The sequence below is a fragment of the Monodon monoceros genome, unplaced genomic scaffold (genome assembly GCF_005190385.1).
Source record: "Monodon monoceros isolate NGI ecotype Baffin Bay Population unplaced genomic scaffold, NGI_Narwhal_1 Super_Scaffold_20, whole genome shotgun sequence".
Lineage (NCBI taxonomy): Eukaryota > Metazoa > Chordata > Mammalia > Artiodactyla > Monodontidae > Monodon > Monodon monoceros.
The window spans coordinates 12,255,614-12,274,403 of record NW_021703777.1 but is presented as its reverse complement, the minus strand read 5'-3'; the positions used below and the strand labels follow the sequence as shown (position 1 = coordinate 12,274,403).

The window sequence follows — 18,790 nt, the reverse complement described above, 5'->3', positions numbered from 1 at the left end:
GCACCTAAAATGAACCTTGAAAAAGTAAGTCAGATCATGTCACTCTTCTGTCCTCAACCCTTCCCTGGCTTCCTATCTCAGAGTAAAAGCCAAAGTCATTTAAATGGCTTCAAAATATTATAATGCTCATTTTCAACCTTTATTTTGAATCAGAATCACCTGAAATAGAACAAAAAATTTCACAATCTGTATGGAAACACAAAAGACCCGGAATAGCCAAAGCAATCTTGAGAAAGAAAAACAGAGCTGGAAAAATCAGGCTGCCTGACTTCAGACTATACTACAAAGCTATAGTAATCAAGACAGTATGGCACTGGCACAAAAACAGAAATATAGGTCAATGTAACAGGACAGAAAGCCCAGAGATAAACCCACACACATATGGTCACCTTATTTTTGATAAAGGAGGCAAGAATACACAATGGAGAAAAGACAGCCTCTTCAATAAGTGGTGCTGAGAAAACTGGACAGCCACATGTAAAAGAATGAAATTAGAACACTCCCTAACACCATACACAAAAATAAACTTAAAATGGATTAAAGACCTAAATGTAAGGCCAGACACCATAAAACTCTTAGAGGAAAATATAGGCAGAACACTCTGTGACATAAATCACAGCAAGATCTTTTTTGACCCACCTCCTAGAGAAATGGAAATAAAAATGAACAAACAGGATCTAATGAAACTTAAAAGCTTTTGCACAGTAAAGGAAACCATAAACAAGACGAAAAGACAACCTTCAGAATGGGAGAAAATATTTGCAAATGAAGCAACTGACAAAGGATTAATCTCCAAAATTTACAAGTAGCTCATGCAGCTCAATATCAAAAAAACAAGCAACCCAATCCAAAATTGGGCAGAAGACCTAAATAGACATTTCTCCAAAGAAGATATACAGGTTGCCAACAAACACATGAAAGGATGCTCAATATCACTAATCATTACAGAAATGCAAATCAAATCCACCCACAATAAAGTATCACCTCACATCAGTCAGAATGGCCATCATCAAAAAGTCTACAAACAATAAATGCTGGAGAGGGTGTGGAGAAAAGGAAATCCTCCTGCACTGTTGGTGGGAATGTAAATTGATACAGCCACTATGGAGAACAGTATGGAGGTTCCTTAAAAAACTAAAAATAGAACTACCATACAACCCAGCAATCCCACAACTGGGCATATACCCTGAGAAAACCATAATTCAAAAAGAGTCATGTGCCACAATGTTCATTTTAGCTCTATTCACAATAGCCAGGACATGGAAGCAACCTAAGTGTCCATTGACAGATGAATGGACAAAGAAGATGTGGCACATATATACAATGGAATATTATTCAGCCATAAAGAGAAACAAAATTGAGTTATTCGTAGTGAGGTGGATGGACCTAGAGTCTGTCATACAGAGTGAAGTAAGTCAGAAAGAGGAAAACAAATACCATATGCTAACACACATACATGGAATCTAAAAAAAAAAAAATGGTTCTGAAGAACTTAGGGGCAGGACAGGAATAAAGATGCAGACATAGAGAATGGACTTGAGGACATGGGGAGGGGGAAGGGTAAGCTGGGACGAAGTGAGAAAGTGGCATGGACATATATACACTACCAAATGTAAAACAGATAGCTAGTGGGAAGCAGTCACATAGCACAGGGAGATCAGCTCGGTGCTTTGTGACCACCTAGAGGGGTGGGATAGGTAGGGTGGAAGGGAGATGCAAGAGGGAGGGCATATGGGGATATATGTATAAGTATAGCTGATTCACTTTGTTGTACAGCAGAAACTAACACACCATTGTAAAGCAATTATACTCCAATAAATATGTTTAAAAAAGGAACACCTGAAATGATTTAAGATATTCAGATGCCTTCCATTCCCCAATTAAGATTACAATGGGTAAAAAGGGTCAAAAGGTACAAACTTCCAGTTATAAAATAAGTAAGTCATGGGGATGTAATATACAGCATGGTGACCATAGTTAATAATACTGTATTGCATATTTGAAAGTTGCTAAGAGAATAAACCTTAAAAATTCTCATCACAAAAATACCAAATCTGTAACTATGTTGATGGATATGAAGTAGACTTACTGTGGTGGTCATTTTGCAATATATACAAACATTGAATCATTATGTTGTACACCTGGAGCTAAGATAATGTTATATGTCAATTATGGCTTAAAAAAAGATACAATTGGTTGGACATTTAGGTTGTTTCCATGTCTTGGCTATTGTAAACAGCACTGCAATGAACATTGGGGTGTATGTATCCTTTCAAACCATGTTTTTCACTGGATATGTGCCCAGGAGTGGGATTGCTGGATCATATGGTAGCTGTATTTTTAGTTTCTTAAGGAACCTCCATACTGTTCTCCATAGTGGCTCTACCAATTCGACAGATGAATGGATAAAGAAGATGTGGTACATATATACAATGGAATATTACTTAGCCATTAAAAAGAATGAAAGAATGCCATTTGCAGCAACACAGATGGACTTGGAGATTATCATACTAAGTGAACTAAGTCAGACAGGGAAAGACAAGTATCATATGATATAGCTTATATGTGGAATCTAAAAAATATATACAAATGAACTTACTTTCAAAACAGAAGCAGACTCACAGACTTAGAGAATGAATTCATGGTTACCAGGAGGGAAGGGTTGGGGGGAGGAATAGACTGGGAGTTTGGGATTGACATGTACACGCTGCTGCATTTAAAATAGAAAACCAACAAGGACATGCTGTATAGCAAAGGGAACTGTGCTCAAATACTCTGTAATAACCTAATTGGGAAAAGAATAGATACATGTATATGTATAACTGAGTCACTTTTCTGTACACCTGAAACTAACACAACATTGTTAATCAACTATACTCCAATATAAAATAAAAATTAAAAAAATGATACGATTGGAATTTTAGTGGGATCCAAGCATCCACATTTTTTGTTTTTTTTTTGTTTTTTTTGCAGTATGCGGGCCTCTCACTGTTGTGGCCTCTCCCATTGTGGAGCACAGGCTCCGGACGCGCAGGCTCAGCGGCCATGGCTCACGGGCCCAGCCGCTCTGCGGCATGCGGGATCTTCCCGGACTGGGGCACGAACCCGTGTCCCCTGCATCAGCAGGTGGACTCTCAACCACTGCGCCACCAGGGAAGCCCAGCATTCACATTTTTAACGGACTCCATCTTGCCTAACTCCCACTCCGATCTTATCTCTTACTTCTCTGCCCTACCACCCCCTTTTCCTCCCACCCCCTTGCACTCTGCTCCAGCCACATTGGTCTTTTTGACATTCCTCTCCACCATGTCAAACTAGCTTCTGCCTTGGGAATTTTGCAATGTTCCTTCTGCCTGAAGTTCCATCGTCCTTTTCTCCCCACTATCTTCATGGCTCATAAACTGTCCTCTTTCACTTTCTCAGAGATGTCTTCTGAGACCACCCACTATGTGATGGCAACATCCCTTTTCTTGCTTCTGCTACCTTTCATTCTTAGTCTTCCAGTTTTTCTTTATAGCACACATTTATGTGCTTATTGTTTTCTCTCCACTACAGTATAATCTCCATTTGGGCAGGGACTTTGCTTATTTTGGTGTGCCTCCCAGTGCCTAGAACAGTTCCTGGTAAATAATAGGTGCTCAATGAATATGTGTTGAATGAGTAAGTAAAACAACAGGTTCAATCCACCCAGTTTTTCAGCCAGAGATGAATAAATTGGGTAGGCTTACTTCACCACTGAATAGTGTCTGGAATTTTTCTTTCTGCTCCAGTCCTCTAAAATCCTTAATATTGGCCCATGTGATATGATCAGTCTTTTGTTTTGGCTTTCATTTCAACACTCCAGTTTTCCAGCTAAGATTAAAACTGGGCCCTGAAGCCCAGTGGCTTGGCTGGAGCCTTGATGCCCGACCTGTACCTTGTCAAGTCCCCTTCCCCCATAGTGCTCTGGGACTTAAGCAGACAACCTTACAGATTGATGTTATCTCTCTGATTGAATATGGCTGCTGCCAGCACTGCTACCCACCTCCTGTTGCCATAGCATCCATCAGAGTTTATATCCCCTTTGAAATATACAGTCTGAAGTATTATGTAGTTATCACTGGGATCCTTTGGCTAGGACAGGAGTTATCCTACCAATACTGACTTTCTTCTCTTCTCTAGTAGTCTTTATTGCTGAGGTTATAGAATAATTTATCATTCACCCCCTGAGACATAACAGGCTATCAGGAAATGAACACTACCCTCTTATTAACCAGGGAATTTTCTATTTCAGTGCTACACAGAGATCCTTTATTCCTGGTCAGATGCTTACCAGTGATGTAGAAGTTTCTCTATCGATTCTTAAAAATTACCTGTCTTGTGTTCCAGTCTCTCCCAAAATAATCTGAGAGACTAAATTCCATTAATGTGCTAATGCTAATAGTTACTTAAAATCATAGTCTTCCAAGATGTATTTGGGTTTTAACAGGGATGGTTTTCCATTGCTGTAGTTTTGGAATGTTGCCGAGTCACCATCGTGGCTTCCTAACTGGTTTCCAGCTTCCACACTGTCACCTCCAGTTTTTCTCAATACAGCACCCATATGATTTGCCAAAGTACGAGTTAGATCATGTTACGTACTCTCTGTTCAAAACACTCCTAAGTTTGGGGGCTTCCCCGGTGGCGCAGGGGTTGAGAGTCCGCCTGCCGATGCAGGGGACACGGGTTTGTGCCCCGGTCCGAGAAGATCCCACGTGCCGCGGAGCGGCTGGGCCCGTGAGACATAGCCACTGACCCTGCGCGTCTGGAGCCTGTGCTCCGCAACGGGAGAGGCCACAGCAGTGAGAGGCCCGCGTACCGCAAAAAAATAAAAATAAAAAACACTCCTAAGTTTCATATCTCACACAGAGTAAAAGCCCGCTTAGAATGCCCTATATGGCCCTGTATGAGCACTTCTCAGACTTTAGCATGCATATGAATCACCTGGGAATCTTGTTAGAATGAGATTCCCATCCAGAAGGGTGCAGGTGGGGCCTAGGAGTCTGCATTTCTAACAAGCTCTCAGGTGATGCTAATGCTGCAAGTTCACAGGACTAGCTGCGAGTAACAAGACTGTATATGATATGTTTCCTCCCTACCATCTGGCCCTCTACCTCTCTGACATTGCTGCACTCCTGATATTACCCTTTATTTCTAGAGCTACCCTAGCCCCCTTCATAGTCTTAGAACACCCAGGCATGTTCCCACCTCAGGGCCTTTGCACTAGCTGACCCTCTGCCTGCAAACACTTCACCCAGATATACACCTCTCTCTCTCCAAAGCTTCTTAGTGAAGCTCTTCCTGGCCATCTGATCTAACAAGGCAGCCCATCTCCGTTTCCATGTCCCTCTTCTTTTCTCTCCTACTCTGTTTTACTCCTTAACTCTTCTCACTGCTGAAATACAGCATATTTATCTTATTTATTGTCTGCCGCCTCCACTAGAATGTAAACTCCATGAGGCATGTTTTTTTTTTTCATTTATGTTCACTCCAGTGATCAAAACACTGGCTGTTTTGATCAATAAATAATTGTTGAGTGAATTCATTAAAGAACTCAGTTATATTTTTCAAATCACATTTTTTCCTACTTATGCAAAGTATCCTAGGAAGAGGGAGGCAGAAACATTTCTCCTAGTTTTATTAGGCTAGCGTGGTACAGGCAAAGTGTCTCCCAAGAAGAGCAGATCAGAACTCATTTACCTAATCCTCACTTATACAGGTTTCTTTGGTATGAGCAGAACAAGGATGTTAGAAGCAACCAGGATCTACCTTCAAGTAAGATAAACTTAATGAGGCTGGCAGCACAATTAGAAACAAGCCCAACCTGAGGCATTAATGGGATCTATTCAAAGTTACACCTAGACTGGGAGGATTGTTTTCACAGGGATGCAGTCTTTGCTGGAAGTGAGTTACTATATATATGAATTCCTGTCAAAGGCAGAAGTTTGGTCTTTTGCGGAATATTGACCTAGAAGACCTCTGAGGTCTTCTCTGCCTGCACAAATTAGAAATCAGTGACAGAGAACAGGAAGCTGCTGTGTGAGATGTGTGTGGAAGACTGGTTACTTGAGGAAGAGTCCATCAGCCACATTCCATGTCTTGTAGTTCTCAATCTCATGAACTCCAGTGAGCTTTAGCAGGTGAGAGGTTATTGTTTGTTGGTTGGTTGGTTTTGTGTTTTAATAAAAGCTGGCTAAGACCTTGAAAACTGAACCAAAATACATTTTATTATAACTACCTAGTCTCTGTCTAATCAGTGTTCAGCTGTCTCTGATATTGGTTGAAAGAAATATATACAATCAGCAAATTTCACTTTGATATTTTCCATTATAAATTAATAAAAACTCTTCACTACTCCTCTAGTAAATCTGAAAACTGAGTACATGGGGTGTAATAAACACCTGGGGACTTGATTTTAAGTTTTAAAATCATAAGCCCTCTTTATCAGCAGACTATCAGGGAATAGAAATTGCTCTCTACTTCTTTTACTGCATTATCTTTTTTATTATGTCATAATTTTAGGTTAACCTTAGGAAATATCAAGTAATAATGCTTTGTCATAACAAATCACTCACACATACATTCTTTCATACAAACTTCAGGATCATCTTAGGAGTTTATTATTCTAATCGAACTATTTATTGATGCTTTTACACATATATATTTAATAATGACAAAAACTGTAAGAGGTAGAAATTCTCAATATGATGATAAAAATTCTGAGCCTCAGAGATTTTAAGTAACTAGTCACATTTACACATTTTACTTAAAAAAATGAACTGGATATACACCTAGGCTGTATGCCTACAAAGCCCCGGCTTTTAATTCTCACACCGTGATAATTTTACAGCTGAGCAGAGTGAGTCTTAGAGAAACCAAGTGATCTGCCCAACGTTATACAGCTGAGAACTGGAAGAACCAAGAAAGAAAACCAGATAGTTTTTTTCTAAAACCAGAGTTCTTTCTACTCTTCATAATAGCTTTTTTTAAAATGTATTTTATGTAGTTATGTGTTTTTTAAATGTATTTTTAATGTATTTTTTAATGTACATTTTAATGTATTTTAATGTATGACATTTAACAACAGCATAAGAAACACTAGCCCAACTTGAAAGGTGATGGAATGGCTACATATTTAAATAAAAAGAAACATGAAAGCCTAAAGAGTAACTAAATTTCTCAGCATATGCTGCAAGATTGTCAATAGCTGAGTCTAAAACAATTTTATTTCATAGAATCTCAGGAATTTTCTCAGTGTGAATATTTACAGTTTATTTTTACATTTACACATGTGTCAAATTAAATTCCATATGGTCAAATAACTTAAATTTAAAAAAAAACCCAGAATATGTAGGAAACTGTATGTACATACTTAAAAGTTAAGAGGTTTTCTTAAAGAACACTGAAGATCTTAGAAGATATATATGTATATCTTACATACATGACTGCTTAAAGCTTCTATGTAGCAACTGATGTCCTATGTCTCTATGATTTATATATTATACTGAAAATACCAGGATGTAGGAAGTGTAACCAGTTTGTATTAATACCAGGAATGAAGGGTAATGGTGCGTGTGTGCGTGCGTGTGTAAGAAAGCAGGAATAAAACGAGGTCTTATTTACTTGGCTGGCTACTTCAGAAAGTTACAAGTTTCTTATGGTCTCACTATTTCTATTCTTTGCATACTCTTACCCAATTCCCATATATCAGTTACAGTGACCTTGACAGAGAAAAATGAATCATGACATTTCCCTATTTCAGTAGCATTTTTTGCCATTCAAATAAAATCCAAGTTCTTAATAATGGGCAAGGTCCTACTTGATCTATCCCCTGCATACTAACCTCATTCCACATTTTCTCATTCAATCGTCTCCAGTTCATGCTGATTTTAAATTGGTTTCTTGAATGGACCTTCAGACCTTAGCTTATACTAAGCATTGCCTGGATGCTTTGTCACCCTCTCTTCTACATGATCAGGCAGATCATAGATAATATCCTATGTCCTCTGGGAACTTACCTGATCACTGTTTCTCAAATAGATTTCCTTCTTAATTTCTACAATAGCACCTTATTTGTCTTTTTGATAGCATTTGTCACAATTTAAGTCATTTTGTTTGATCATGTATTTTAGTTTCCTTTTCTCTCTCTCCCACCAGACCCTGTATTTCATGAATCCAGTGGTCATTCCTCTGTGGTTGAGTTTACCTCCAGTTCCTACCTCAGTGCCTGGTACATAATTGTTACTTAGCAAATATTGGACGAATGAATGAATAAATAATGAATTGGTGAATATGTATGTTTAAAAGTTATTTTTATTCTGAATCTGTATGTCTGGAGAAAAGAAAATGAATTTTCTCTGGAATGTTATGGTATAGAAAAAAGTTGTAAAGTGTGAGGAGCTTTGGATCTAAAATGGATAGAAATACAAATTGTGAACTTCAATTTATACTTATACGCAAGAAAGCAAAATTGTTTTTAACAGTAGACAATACGAAGGAAAATAACTCTTCCCCAAACCATTATTCTGAGGCTTAAATTCATTCACATACAATGAGTACCTAGTAAATCCTAAAATCTATCCTCCCTTCTCCCCCAGACAACATATAGTATAGGTCCATTCATCTGCCCATCTCACCTGCCCCCCACTCCATGCCCCCAGTAATTGGAGGGTACTGTGTTTAATTTCTAAAAGCCAATGGGCCTCTGGACAAAGACAAGAGGATCAATACCTGGGCCCTGGGAAACTGGGATTAATATAATAAGGATGAAGGAGTTAGAGGTCATTGCTAACATTTCAAGGACATTCTCTTATTTAAAAGCATCATTAGTACTTGCAAAGAGGTTTATGTCACCATTATCAGTTTTTAAATAATGATATCAATGTAGTGACTGAAAAATTACCAGGGTGATGCTAGGGAACCATCACAATAGCAATAGCAGATAAAGGAAAACATATGAAAAGGCACAGAATAATGCTAGATCCTGTGGCAGAATAACTTTTATAGTCATCAAAACATTCTCCAACATGGTATTATTGAGTTTGCCTTTTGAACAGAGAACTCAGACTTGGAGTCCAAATTATTCTGCTGTGAAAGGTTACAGAAAAAAAGTATATACCATCATTGATGCTGTTATTAGACATTCATTCATTCATTAAGTCATCCCATAATTACTTATTGAATGTCAACCCTTAGGATTTTCACTGTAATAGCCACTGGGATAATTTTAAGCAAAAATCATTCAGTTCTCTCATGGTGGTTGATGGGGTCTGAGGAAGAAAGAATTACTTCTGTGTAGAAGTTTATAAACCACGGCCCAGAATAAAAACTAGCTTCATGTTTTTTACACAAAGGACTGCTTTCTAAGTTTTTTTTAAAAAAATAACTTCTAAATGATGGTTTTATAAAAATAAGATATAAATAAAGATTTTCACTTTTGGAAACAGAAACAGACTTTTGTAGAAACTTCATTTGTGGAGAAGATTAACTTTTACTCACAGAGAGCTTCAGATAATCATAACATAAACTTTTCATCGAAAAACAAATGCAGTATAGAAAATACCCTGAATCATTTGAAAAAACTGGATAACCTGAATGATATTTAGAATGGGATTTGTCAAAATCTTTTCAAGTCCTCACGTGTATATGTCCCCGACACTGTTCTGAACAAAATACCAGTTCATGTTTTCTAGCTTTGGAATTCCACTGGAAAAGGATCCTTCAGACACACCACAGAAATCTGTCAATTCCCTCTACTGGTACAGCGAGTTACCTCAAAATCTTCTTAAATCAATAAAAGGTATAATTTAACTGAAAACTCTATGTCAAAGTTAAAATTTAAAAAAGGAAGTAAACCAGACTCAGTTTAGCAATTCCAATATGGGGGACAGAACGGTAGACTATGAATGAAGAACTATGGCCAGTACCTTTTGAATGCCTGCTTGGGACTCCAGAACGTTATTCTCTGATCCATTGCTTCGGTTGATCATCCGCCACATTTGGGAATACATGCTGTCCCTCTCAAAAGGATTCATTCCCTTCATGCGAACATGTTCATATACCGCAGAGTCCAGGACTGTGCCATAAGGGATATCTGTTTGCTTGGAAAGGTCCTGGAGAGACCTTGATTATTGGGAGAGCAGAGAGACACAAGAAAGAGTACTGAATATTTTCAAGTGGAAAAAAAGTTAAAAGAAGCAAAAAGTAATATATGTAAATACAAACGTCAAATTGCTTTTCTTAACATTAAGATGTAATATATAAGGAGAATTGCTTTAAGAGTGTATGGCACTTACATAGATCATGAGAAGACAAAAATCATTACTGAAGGAAAGGTGGAAATTTCTAGTGATAGGGCAATGCTATTTTGTTTTCACTGTGAAAAAACATCTAGCAATTCCAAAGACAAATTAAATTACATTGCTAGATAGTCATATAATCATTTAGTTTTTTTGAAATGTCAATATGTTACAAGCCTTAAGCCTATGTTCTTTTAGGTGGCAAGGCTTAAATATTTTTATAAAATAATTACGTTTTGTATAAACAACATATTTAAGTAGATGTATACTTAAAAATTAGTATTTGTAAGAGTCATTACTTATTGAGTGGCTACTACATACATGCTAGGCAGTTGGCACACAGTATCCTTACAGCAATGCCTCATGCTCAGAACTATTTCACCCATTTTATAGGTAAGAAAACTTAAGTAGAGGGAATAAAGGACTAGCTCAGTGTGGCACAGTCAGTGAGGGATAGAGACAGAATTCAAATGTAGATCTGACCAGCTCCCAAAACCATATTATTTCTACTGCAAGATGCTGACTCTTCTCTGTATTTATTTTGCTAGATTTGCTTTAAGTGGTTGTGTGTGAGTGTATGTGTGTGTGTGTGTATATGTGTGTGTGTGTGTGTGTGTGTGTGAGAGAGAGTGAGAGAGAGAGAGAGAGAGAGAGAGAGAGATTTCTATTTGTATTCAAATAGAATAAATTTCATGCTTTTGGATAGCTGAATATGTTTTCAGCTTTCTCTTTTACAGAATAATGCTCCAGGATTTCCAAATCAATCTTTGAGCTACAGATTGTATCTACTTGTCCCAGGTTATTCGTCTCTAAATTGATGGTCGATTTCCTTATATTTGAGTTTCTGAGCCACTCCATATTTTCTAACTTGGAGAACCAATTACCACTTCACTGGAACTCATTGAATTTGTATAGGTGTCCAACCCTAATGACTGACATTTAAGAACAAATATGTGTCTTTGGAATACTGTTCAAAATTAGATGCTGGCACGCTTCAAACTCACTAACCTCTGAGAATGGGAGCAGATGCTTTGAAGCACTACAGTATATATTGAACAAGAACAAATACCCACAGCCCTCCACAATCACGGGCTATGAATGTCATGTTACGTTTACCTCTGACCTTTTGGTCTGTTTCTAGATGGCGTTTGCTAATGATTTCCTGGGGGTCTTTGCAACTAACACTAACATTGGGCAAGAGTATTGGGAATACCCTTGCAGGTCACCGTTTCCATCATGTGCAAAACTGTGTGGCAAACAATACATTATGGGTCGTGTTTGTTAGAGGAATATTTGCGACAATTTCTAATGATAACTTTCAGCAAAATTTAATCTGCATTTTATTGAGTTTTATGTTGTTGGTGTATATCATGTACTCTAAGGAAAAGAGTGAGATCATGGTAATTCCTTTCTGCTCTACACTTCTGCTGCATAAAATTATGCATTTAAAAATTACTATTTGAAGGGAAGAATTTTCTGGAATATCCTACAACTATTGAGCTAATTCTACCATTTGTAAAAGCTAAAGTGAAAGCATAAATAAATAGTGAGGGGGGCCTCCCTGGTCGGGCAGTGGTTAAGAATCCACCTGCCAATGCAGGGGACATGGGTTTAATCTCTGGTCCTAGAAGATCCCACATGCCGCGGAGCAACTAAGCCCGTGCACCACAACTACTGAGCCTCTGCTCTAGAGCCCGCGAGCCACAACTGCTGAAGCCGGTGCTCCTAGAGCCCGTGCTCTGCAACAAGAGAAGCCACCGCAATGAGAAGCCTGCACACCGCAATGAAGAGTAGCCCCCGCTCACCGCAACTAGAGAAAGCCCGTGTGCAGCAACAAAGACCCAACACAGCCAAAAATAAATAAATAACAAAAATAAATAAATAAGTTAAAAAAAATAATGAGGGCAGAAGCAGGAATAAAAGTGAGCTACAGGTAGCGAGGGTGCAACCTAATACCAGAGTGACAGGGCATTTGGTAGGAACATACCATAATTATCTTGGTAATAGTATAGCAATAAGAATTTTGTTTCAAATGAACAATTTACTTCTTATTTACTAATGTTTCCAGTAGTAGGAGTAAAACTATATTCAAAACATTAACATTTTAACATATTTCCCACTGTTTAGCGATGATCTAAACTGGTTACACAGGGGGAAGAAATGAAACTTATCAATACAGGTTACGATAGCATGCCTCATTCACTCAATATCTATAAATACAAGGGCAAGGTTAGGTAGATGTAGAGAGCTTGCACTTTCTAGAACCTAAAGGTGTACAGCTAGAGAAGGTCATGTTAGGATTCATCAGAAACCCTCCCAGGATAGGATTGGCTCCTTGCTGCCTAGTAGTTCTGGCAATCAATCTTGATTATAACTTTCAGAAGGTTTCCACTTGGTGAGATCACAGTGTAGGGGTGAAAAATGTTTATGCCTATATCTAAGTATATAACTGGTTTGCTCAAATAGTCATACTAGTAAAATACTGCTAAATAAATTAATACTCCTTCTTAGCTTTCTGTGAAAAGAAAATTGAAATCATGTGTTGGGATCTTTAATATAATCAAGTTTCCGTGCCATAGTATCACCTTAAGTATTAGCTTTGAACTTGAATGTAGAATTATAATACAAACAGGTTTTTAGCTGGCAAAACTGTTTTGTACACACAAAAAAATTTTAAACAGTATCTTAAAATGTTGCCTGTGTGAAGTTCTTGATGTCAGAAAAAAGCAGTTTATTTTCAACGTAATTCAAATTTAGAATAGCAGAGCATTTTGTAACTTAGAGCAAAGGTATGTTCCCTCTAGCTTCATTTCTGATATCAAGTTCAGCTTATAAATTTTCCATGAGATCTGCTTGCAATAAAAATTATAGTTTGTCTCATTCAGTGCTGTTCCTTTATAGTACACCAAGATAGCACACCAAAGGTGACAAAAATAAAATAAAGCAAAGTGAAGTGAGCACAAATAGCTTATTATGGAAAAAAGAAAGCTGGTTTAGGAGCCCAAAAGAGAAAGGGGGTACCTATTATAAGTAGTAATTTTGTTATTTTCACACTCATAATATTTTAGATCTGCAGAAATGCTATGGCCTATATTATGAGGCCCTAAAAGAAATCAAGTAGGTTATTCCACAAGTGGTAATCCTCAAGAACATTGTATCTTAAGGTCAACATCTGAGTGGATATTATTTAGACATGCCAATCATTGGCTTAAATGCAAAAAATTATAAAATAATCAAGCCCCTAATACATACATTAATTTACCCTGGCAAATATTGACATTTCCTTTTTTAACAATTGGCAATGTTTACCCAGGCCACAGAAGAAATGGGAAAATCTAGAGAATTCTAGAAAAAGAGTTAGCTGTGAATATACTCATAATATAGTCTATCTTTCTACCTAACCACACAAAGCCTACATACACTCACATAAAATTCCGCAAATGACCAATTCTGTGAATCTATTACATCTGAGCCCTCCTCTTCCAAGCCCACACTTGGACTCATGCACATAGTAAAAATGAGTGTCCACAGCTACACATGGTGAATGCTAAAAGAAAGCAAATGCTTTCCCACTCTAATCAGTCTTATTTTCTCAACATCTTACTGAGAGTCTTATTTCTTGTACTGGTGTCCTATACGACTAGCGACTCATGGATACTAAACAATACTGTCTGATAGGTAAGTGGTATTTAACTATTTGCTTAAACATCACATATACTGAGAAACTGTAGTTTAGGACACTTCTGTGGAAGTAAATTTTAGGAATTTGGGTGGATCTAGGCTGATTACAAACTCTTTCCATGAGAAGAAGAATAAACACTTAAAGCCCTTCAAGTATTGGAAATTAATTTTAATACATGTGATAGTCTGATATTAGCTATATCTGATAGCAATAGCTTTGATATTGGGTAGGTTAGATTTTAAAGGCAAGCAGGTCTGTTATTTGTGAGCTGTGTAATATTAGGTAGTAGCTCTTAACCTTACTTTCCTCATCTATAAATGGAGAGAGTAACAGGGTCCTCCTCAAAGAGTGATTAGCGATCCTGTCATATCAGTATTCAATCAAGCTATCGTTTTTATACAAAGATTATTATTATAATAATTCCTCACCTTATAATGCCCTTTTAATGATTTTTAATGGATTGTGTGTGTGTGTGTGTGTGTGTGTGTGTGTGGCAGGATGACTTCTTATATTGTTAACGAGGAGATTCATGAATTGGAGTTGAATTAATGTCTCATCTCCTTTCCAAGTACAAGAATGTATGACTCTATGATACTAAACGGTAACTTTCTTCATAGCAAATTCTTTGGGACATTTATACGACTTTGCTAATGAAATTATCTTACAATGAATGTGTTGCTACTTACATTTCTAAAGCTGTCAACTAGTTAAAAATCTAATGCCTATACCCTCTGCAGTGAACTTTCACTCATATTTTTACCTGTTTTCCTTTATTAAGAGAATAGCTCTTACCTACATAAACTGTAAAATAACTCTCATAGGCCTTTCTTTTCCATCTACTCTCCATTTCTCTGTTTCTCTCTCTCTCTCTGCCTGCCTTCCTTCCTTCCTTCCTTCCTTCCTCCCTCTCTTTCTCTCTCCCTTTTTCTTCTCTCTCTTTTTTTCTTTCATATTTGAGTCTGGTTGTATGTTATGCTCACCAACAAATGACAAGAGTGAGCTGCCAGCTTTAGCTGTGGGGAATTTTACGTCTAATCCCATTTTTAACAGATTGAAACACGTCAACTCAAGTTATCACATCAGAAGGATTTTTCTTCAGGGGGAGAAAAATGGAACGTGGTTGATAGCATAGGTGATAGATGCTTCAGGCAAAGGGGCTGACCGTGAAAGAGAGACAAACAAGCAGGGGTACATTAAAAGTGTCCTCCAACTCAGTTCAGGATTTTTCTCCCACACTCTCTCCCCAGTTGCCTCCTCTGGATGCTAATTTCGGCATTTGCGAAAGGACACATTTTGTTGTAACTCCAAAAGCCCATTAGCAACCACATAAAGAGCCTGCCTGGTGCCCACTGCAGTTCATTGGTTGCAGTGGCTGAGAGCTGTCGTGGGCAGGGCACAGAGGCAGGTTTTCCAATCACAAAAAGTACTCCAAAAGTTAACACTTAAAAAACAACTACATGCCATAATAGAGGGCCAGCAGAGAGAACATTAGTGTTATAGAGATCCAAGAAGCAGAAGAAAGGACTGGAGAATGTATTGAGGTGGTCAGGTAAGGCAGGCCTGCCACTGAGAGGTGCTGACGACAGCTGTGCACTGGGCAACCTCTTTGCTTCTAAAAACGTGGGTTCTGAAGATGTAAAGATTTGAGTTTCAATCCTTGGAAAAATTAAAATTCTCCAAACTGCAATTCCTTTCCCTGTGAAATAGGGGAAACAATCATTTTATAATAAGATATCTGGAAGTTTGAAGTAGATTTTGATACAAGACACCTAGCCTAGAACTTACTCTTTAAGTGCTCAATTACTGATAGTTGCAGTTATTAATTTATTACTATTATTGCTGGTACTTTGTCCTCTATTATGATTTCTAGAATTGCCATCTTTTGATTTTTCCCACCAATAGATTCATCTCAGCTAAAGCTCTTCCTCACCCGTGGCCTTTAACTCCCACACCCCATCTAACCTCTCATGAAGTTTTGTACATTTTTACCTCCTAAATCTTGGGAATCTGTCACTACCTTTGACTTTCTGTTGCCAATACCCTCATCATTTCTACCTAGAAAATTACTTCTACGCTTTTCCCCTATCTCTACTCCCACCTACCTCTGATCCATCCTCCATACCACAGCTAACGTGCTCCTTCTAATATTCAAATCTGATCCCATCCCTCACTTATTTAAATACTTCCTGTATACCTCACGGCCCTTAGAAAATGGTTCAAACTCTGTAGCATTCAAGATCCTTCAAAAATTTGGCCTAAAACCTTCTTTTTTTTCATTTTCAAAAACAACCTTTTGCTTCATTCCTATTCACATTATACGGCAAACAGACCATTTCATCATTCCTTGCTTGGTAGGTGTTTTCTCAGCTTAAGATCTTTCCTGGTCTTCCCTGGTGAATTTTTTCCCTTCAAGATCAAACTCAGCTGCTTCTTCTGTGCTCTTCTAATACTTAAAATATGTTCACACCTTAGCATTGTGGTTCGAAATTTTACTTCTTTGTTTACCTCATTCGAATGCATGTTACTGATGCTCATGATTTTTTTTTTTTAATGTTATTTATTTATTTATTTAATTTATCTTGAAACTCAGAACCTAGCCCAGGGTCTGAAAAATAGCAATCAATGAGGTTCATTTGTTTTGCCTGTACTTCTTTATTAGAAAGATGCTTTCATCTTGGAAAACCAGCATTCCCAGTAAACTAGCATTGCATAAAAATGGGATTTTTACTATATATTACCAGCCATTCTGTGGGTGATTAATCATGGCCAGCAGTATTTTGTAGGAAAAAAAATTTTTTTTTTTTAGAAAACACAACTTTTTAAAAGAGAGCTTTGGAAATTTTCCCTGTATCAAAATCAGCTGCAAAAGCTTTATTGGACCACCAGTGAATTGTCTGCAAACAAGACAGTTTGCAATAAATAAATTCAGAGGCAAGGCAAATACAAAGAAAAATTAAACAAATAGGACTGAAACAAAATGTCTGGAAAAGCTGAGGTATAGTCCAATGTTCTGGTAAACACAGGATCCAGTACAAGGTGGAATGTCTATTCCTGAGAGGGATACTTATTCAGCAGTGTGGAAACAGAGACGACAATTTTGTGGTTGGTTTGATGAGTGATTTCTGATTAAAATATCAGAAGCAAACTGAAGTGGTGAAGAAAATTGCTCAACTAACTCTGCTAACTGAAATGATTAAAAAAATGTAAAAGAATTCACGGTTTTAGTAGCTAAAGAAGAGATAGGTACCACAACAAAGAGAGAATAGTCACCTTTGGTAATACTGAGTGTTATTATAGAAAGCTGAACTTTAGGATTTTTTTCTTTCAAGGGTTGAGTATTTACATAAAGACGAAGAAGTCTCAATAATATGAATGCTCTACTTATAGGAGAACAGATAAGCATATGGAAAGGCTTCCTGTCTCCTACTGCAATGTAGCTAATGACCACTTGTCCTTTGAGAAACCACGTTCTGAATCCTAGTAGCTCCTTTGGCTCAGTGAAGTTTTCCCAGCTCCTCATATACAAGTTTGGAAAGGAAGTCTGATGAAACATAAAGGGTATCAAGGGTAAATGGTATGGTAAGCAGGACTCTTAACACTCCCTGATGTCAGAAGAAAATCTGGTTTGCAGATGGTTCAGTCCATACTGAAGAGCTCAGTGAGAACTATTTTAAGTGCATGAGGGCTAACGATATTTAATGAAAGCAGGCTCAGGAAAGAGTTGGATATTCTTTAGCCCAATAATGCTAGGTTTCTTATTTTAAAAAGATTAAGGTCAAAGTCACAGTAGTGGAGGAAATACAGTTCTCTCATAGAATATGAGATTGTATAGCCTAAAATAGTATAATTTATGGAGCAAGGTAATTCAGGAGGAACCCAGACACAGCCATCTCTAGTGGAGAGGATGTGTTTGTGTTTTTCTTTCTCTCATGGTGCCAGAATTTTTTTTCGTTTTCAAGACAGCAGAAGTCTGAAGTCTGAGGCTGACAAGTTTGAAGGATATCAGGCAAGGCGGAGGGCTAGGATTCCTTTACTTGCAGAGACAGGGAGAGTTTCCCAAGGGAGGCCCCCCGGTTGGAGAGGGTGTTTTATTAGAGGAACCATATGAGGACCAAAGAGGACTGGGGATTTACAGAGGAGGGTCAGCGGATGAGAAGGGCTCCATGTGGGATGCTCGAATAAGGCCTGAGTGGTGCCTCCTTCTCCAGCCCCTCTGTTTTGTCCCTCTCCCCGCTTCTGTCCTACATCCTTCACATACCCTCACACCCAACCTTATGTGGTTCACCAGAGTAAATTAGATAAAAGATGGCTTCAGGTCTCTGTGCTCTGAACTTCTTTAAAAAACTATTTAAATATCCATCAGAATTCCAAATGTGCTTGGTCTAGAAAAAGTGTGTAGAGGTACTCATAAGAGGGCATTGCCCCCTTCCAAACACTGTCCCTACATGGTAGATTACTAGGCATGGAGGATTACATGGCAGGAGATGACTTTCAAGTCTTTCCCGAGAGATTTAGGAATATTTCCCCCGAAGAGTAGTCAAGAGCACCCCTATCTGCCACGTGGTATAGACAGGATGGTCACAGGTAATATTGGAAATTCATGTAAAATAGATGCATTTGAGATAGATGGATATCAGAGACTAGGTGCACTTGGAGAGACTTGCAGTTCCCATACACTTTTTAGAAGTTGATTCAGACTTGTGGATATGATAGGTCATTTTAGAGAACCCAGAGGAAGGAGGAAGCACTCTGTCCTTCTTGCTGCTGGGAGGCAGTAATTAATAAAGATGAT

The 18,790-nt window shown here is 37.9% G+C and overlaps 1 protein-coding gene across 2 annotated transcripts in view; it reads right to left on the bottom strand.

The window, feature by feature from the left end:
- The window catches only part of GRID2 (glutamate ionotropic receptor delta type subunit 2), a 1,355,616-nt gene that overhangs the window by 208,551 nt on the left and 1,128,275 nt on the right, over nucleotides 1-18,790 (bottom strand). For both annotated transcript variants that reach the window (XM_029236088.1, XM_029236089.1), the window contains one exon: nucleotides 9,945-10,140. In XM_029236088.1, the coding sequence (XP_029091921.1) occupies nucleotides 9,945-10,140 (196 nt within the window). The remainder of the gene's footprint in view (nucleotides 1-9,944; nucleotides 10,141-18,790) is intronic.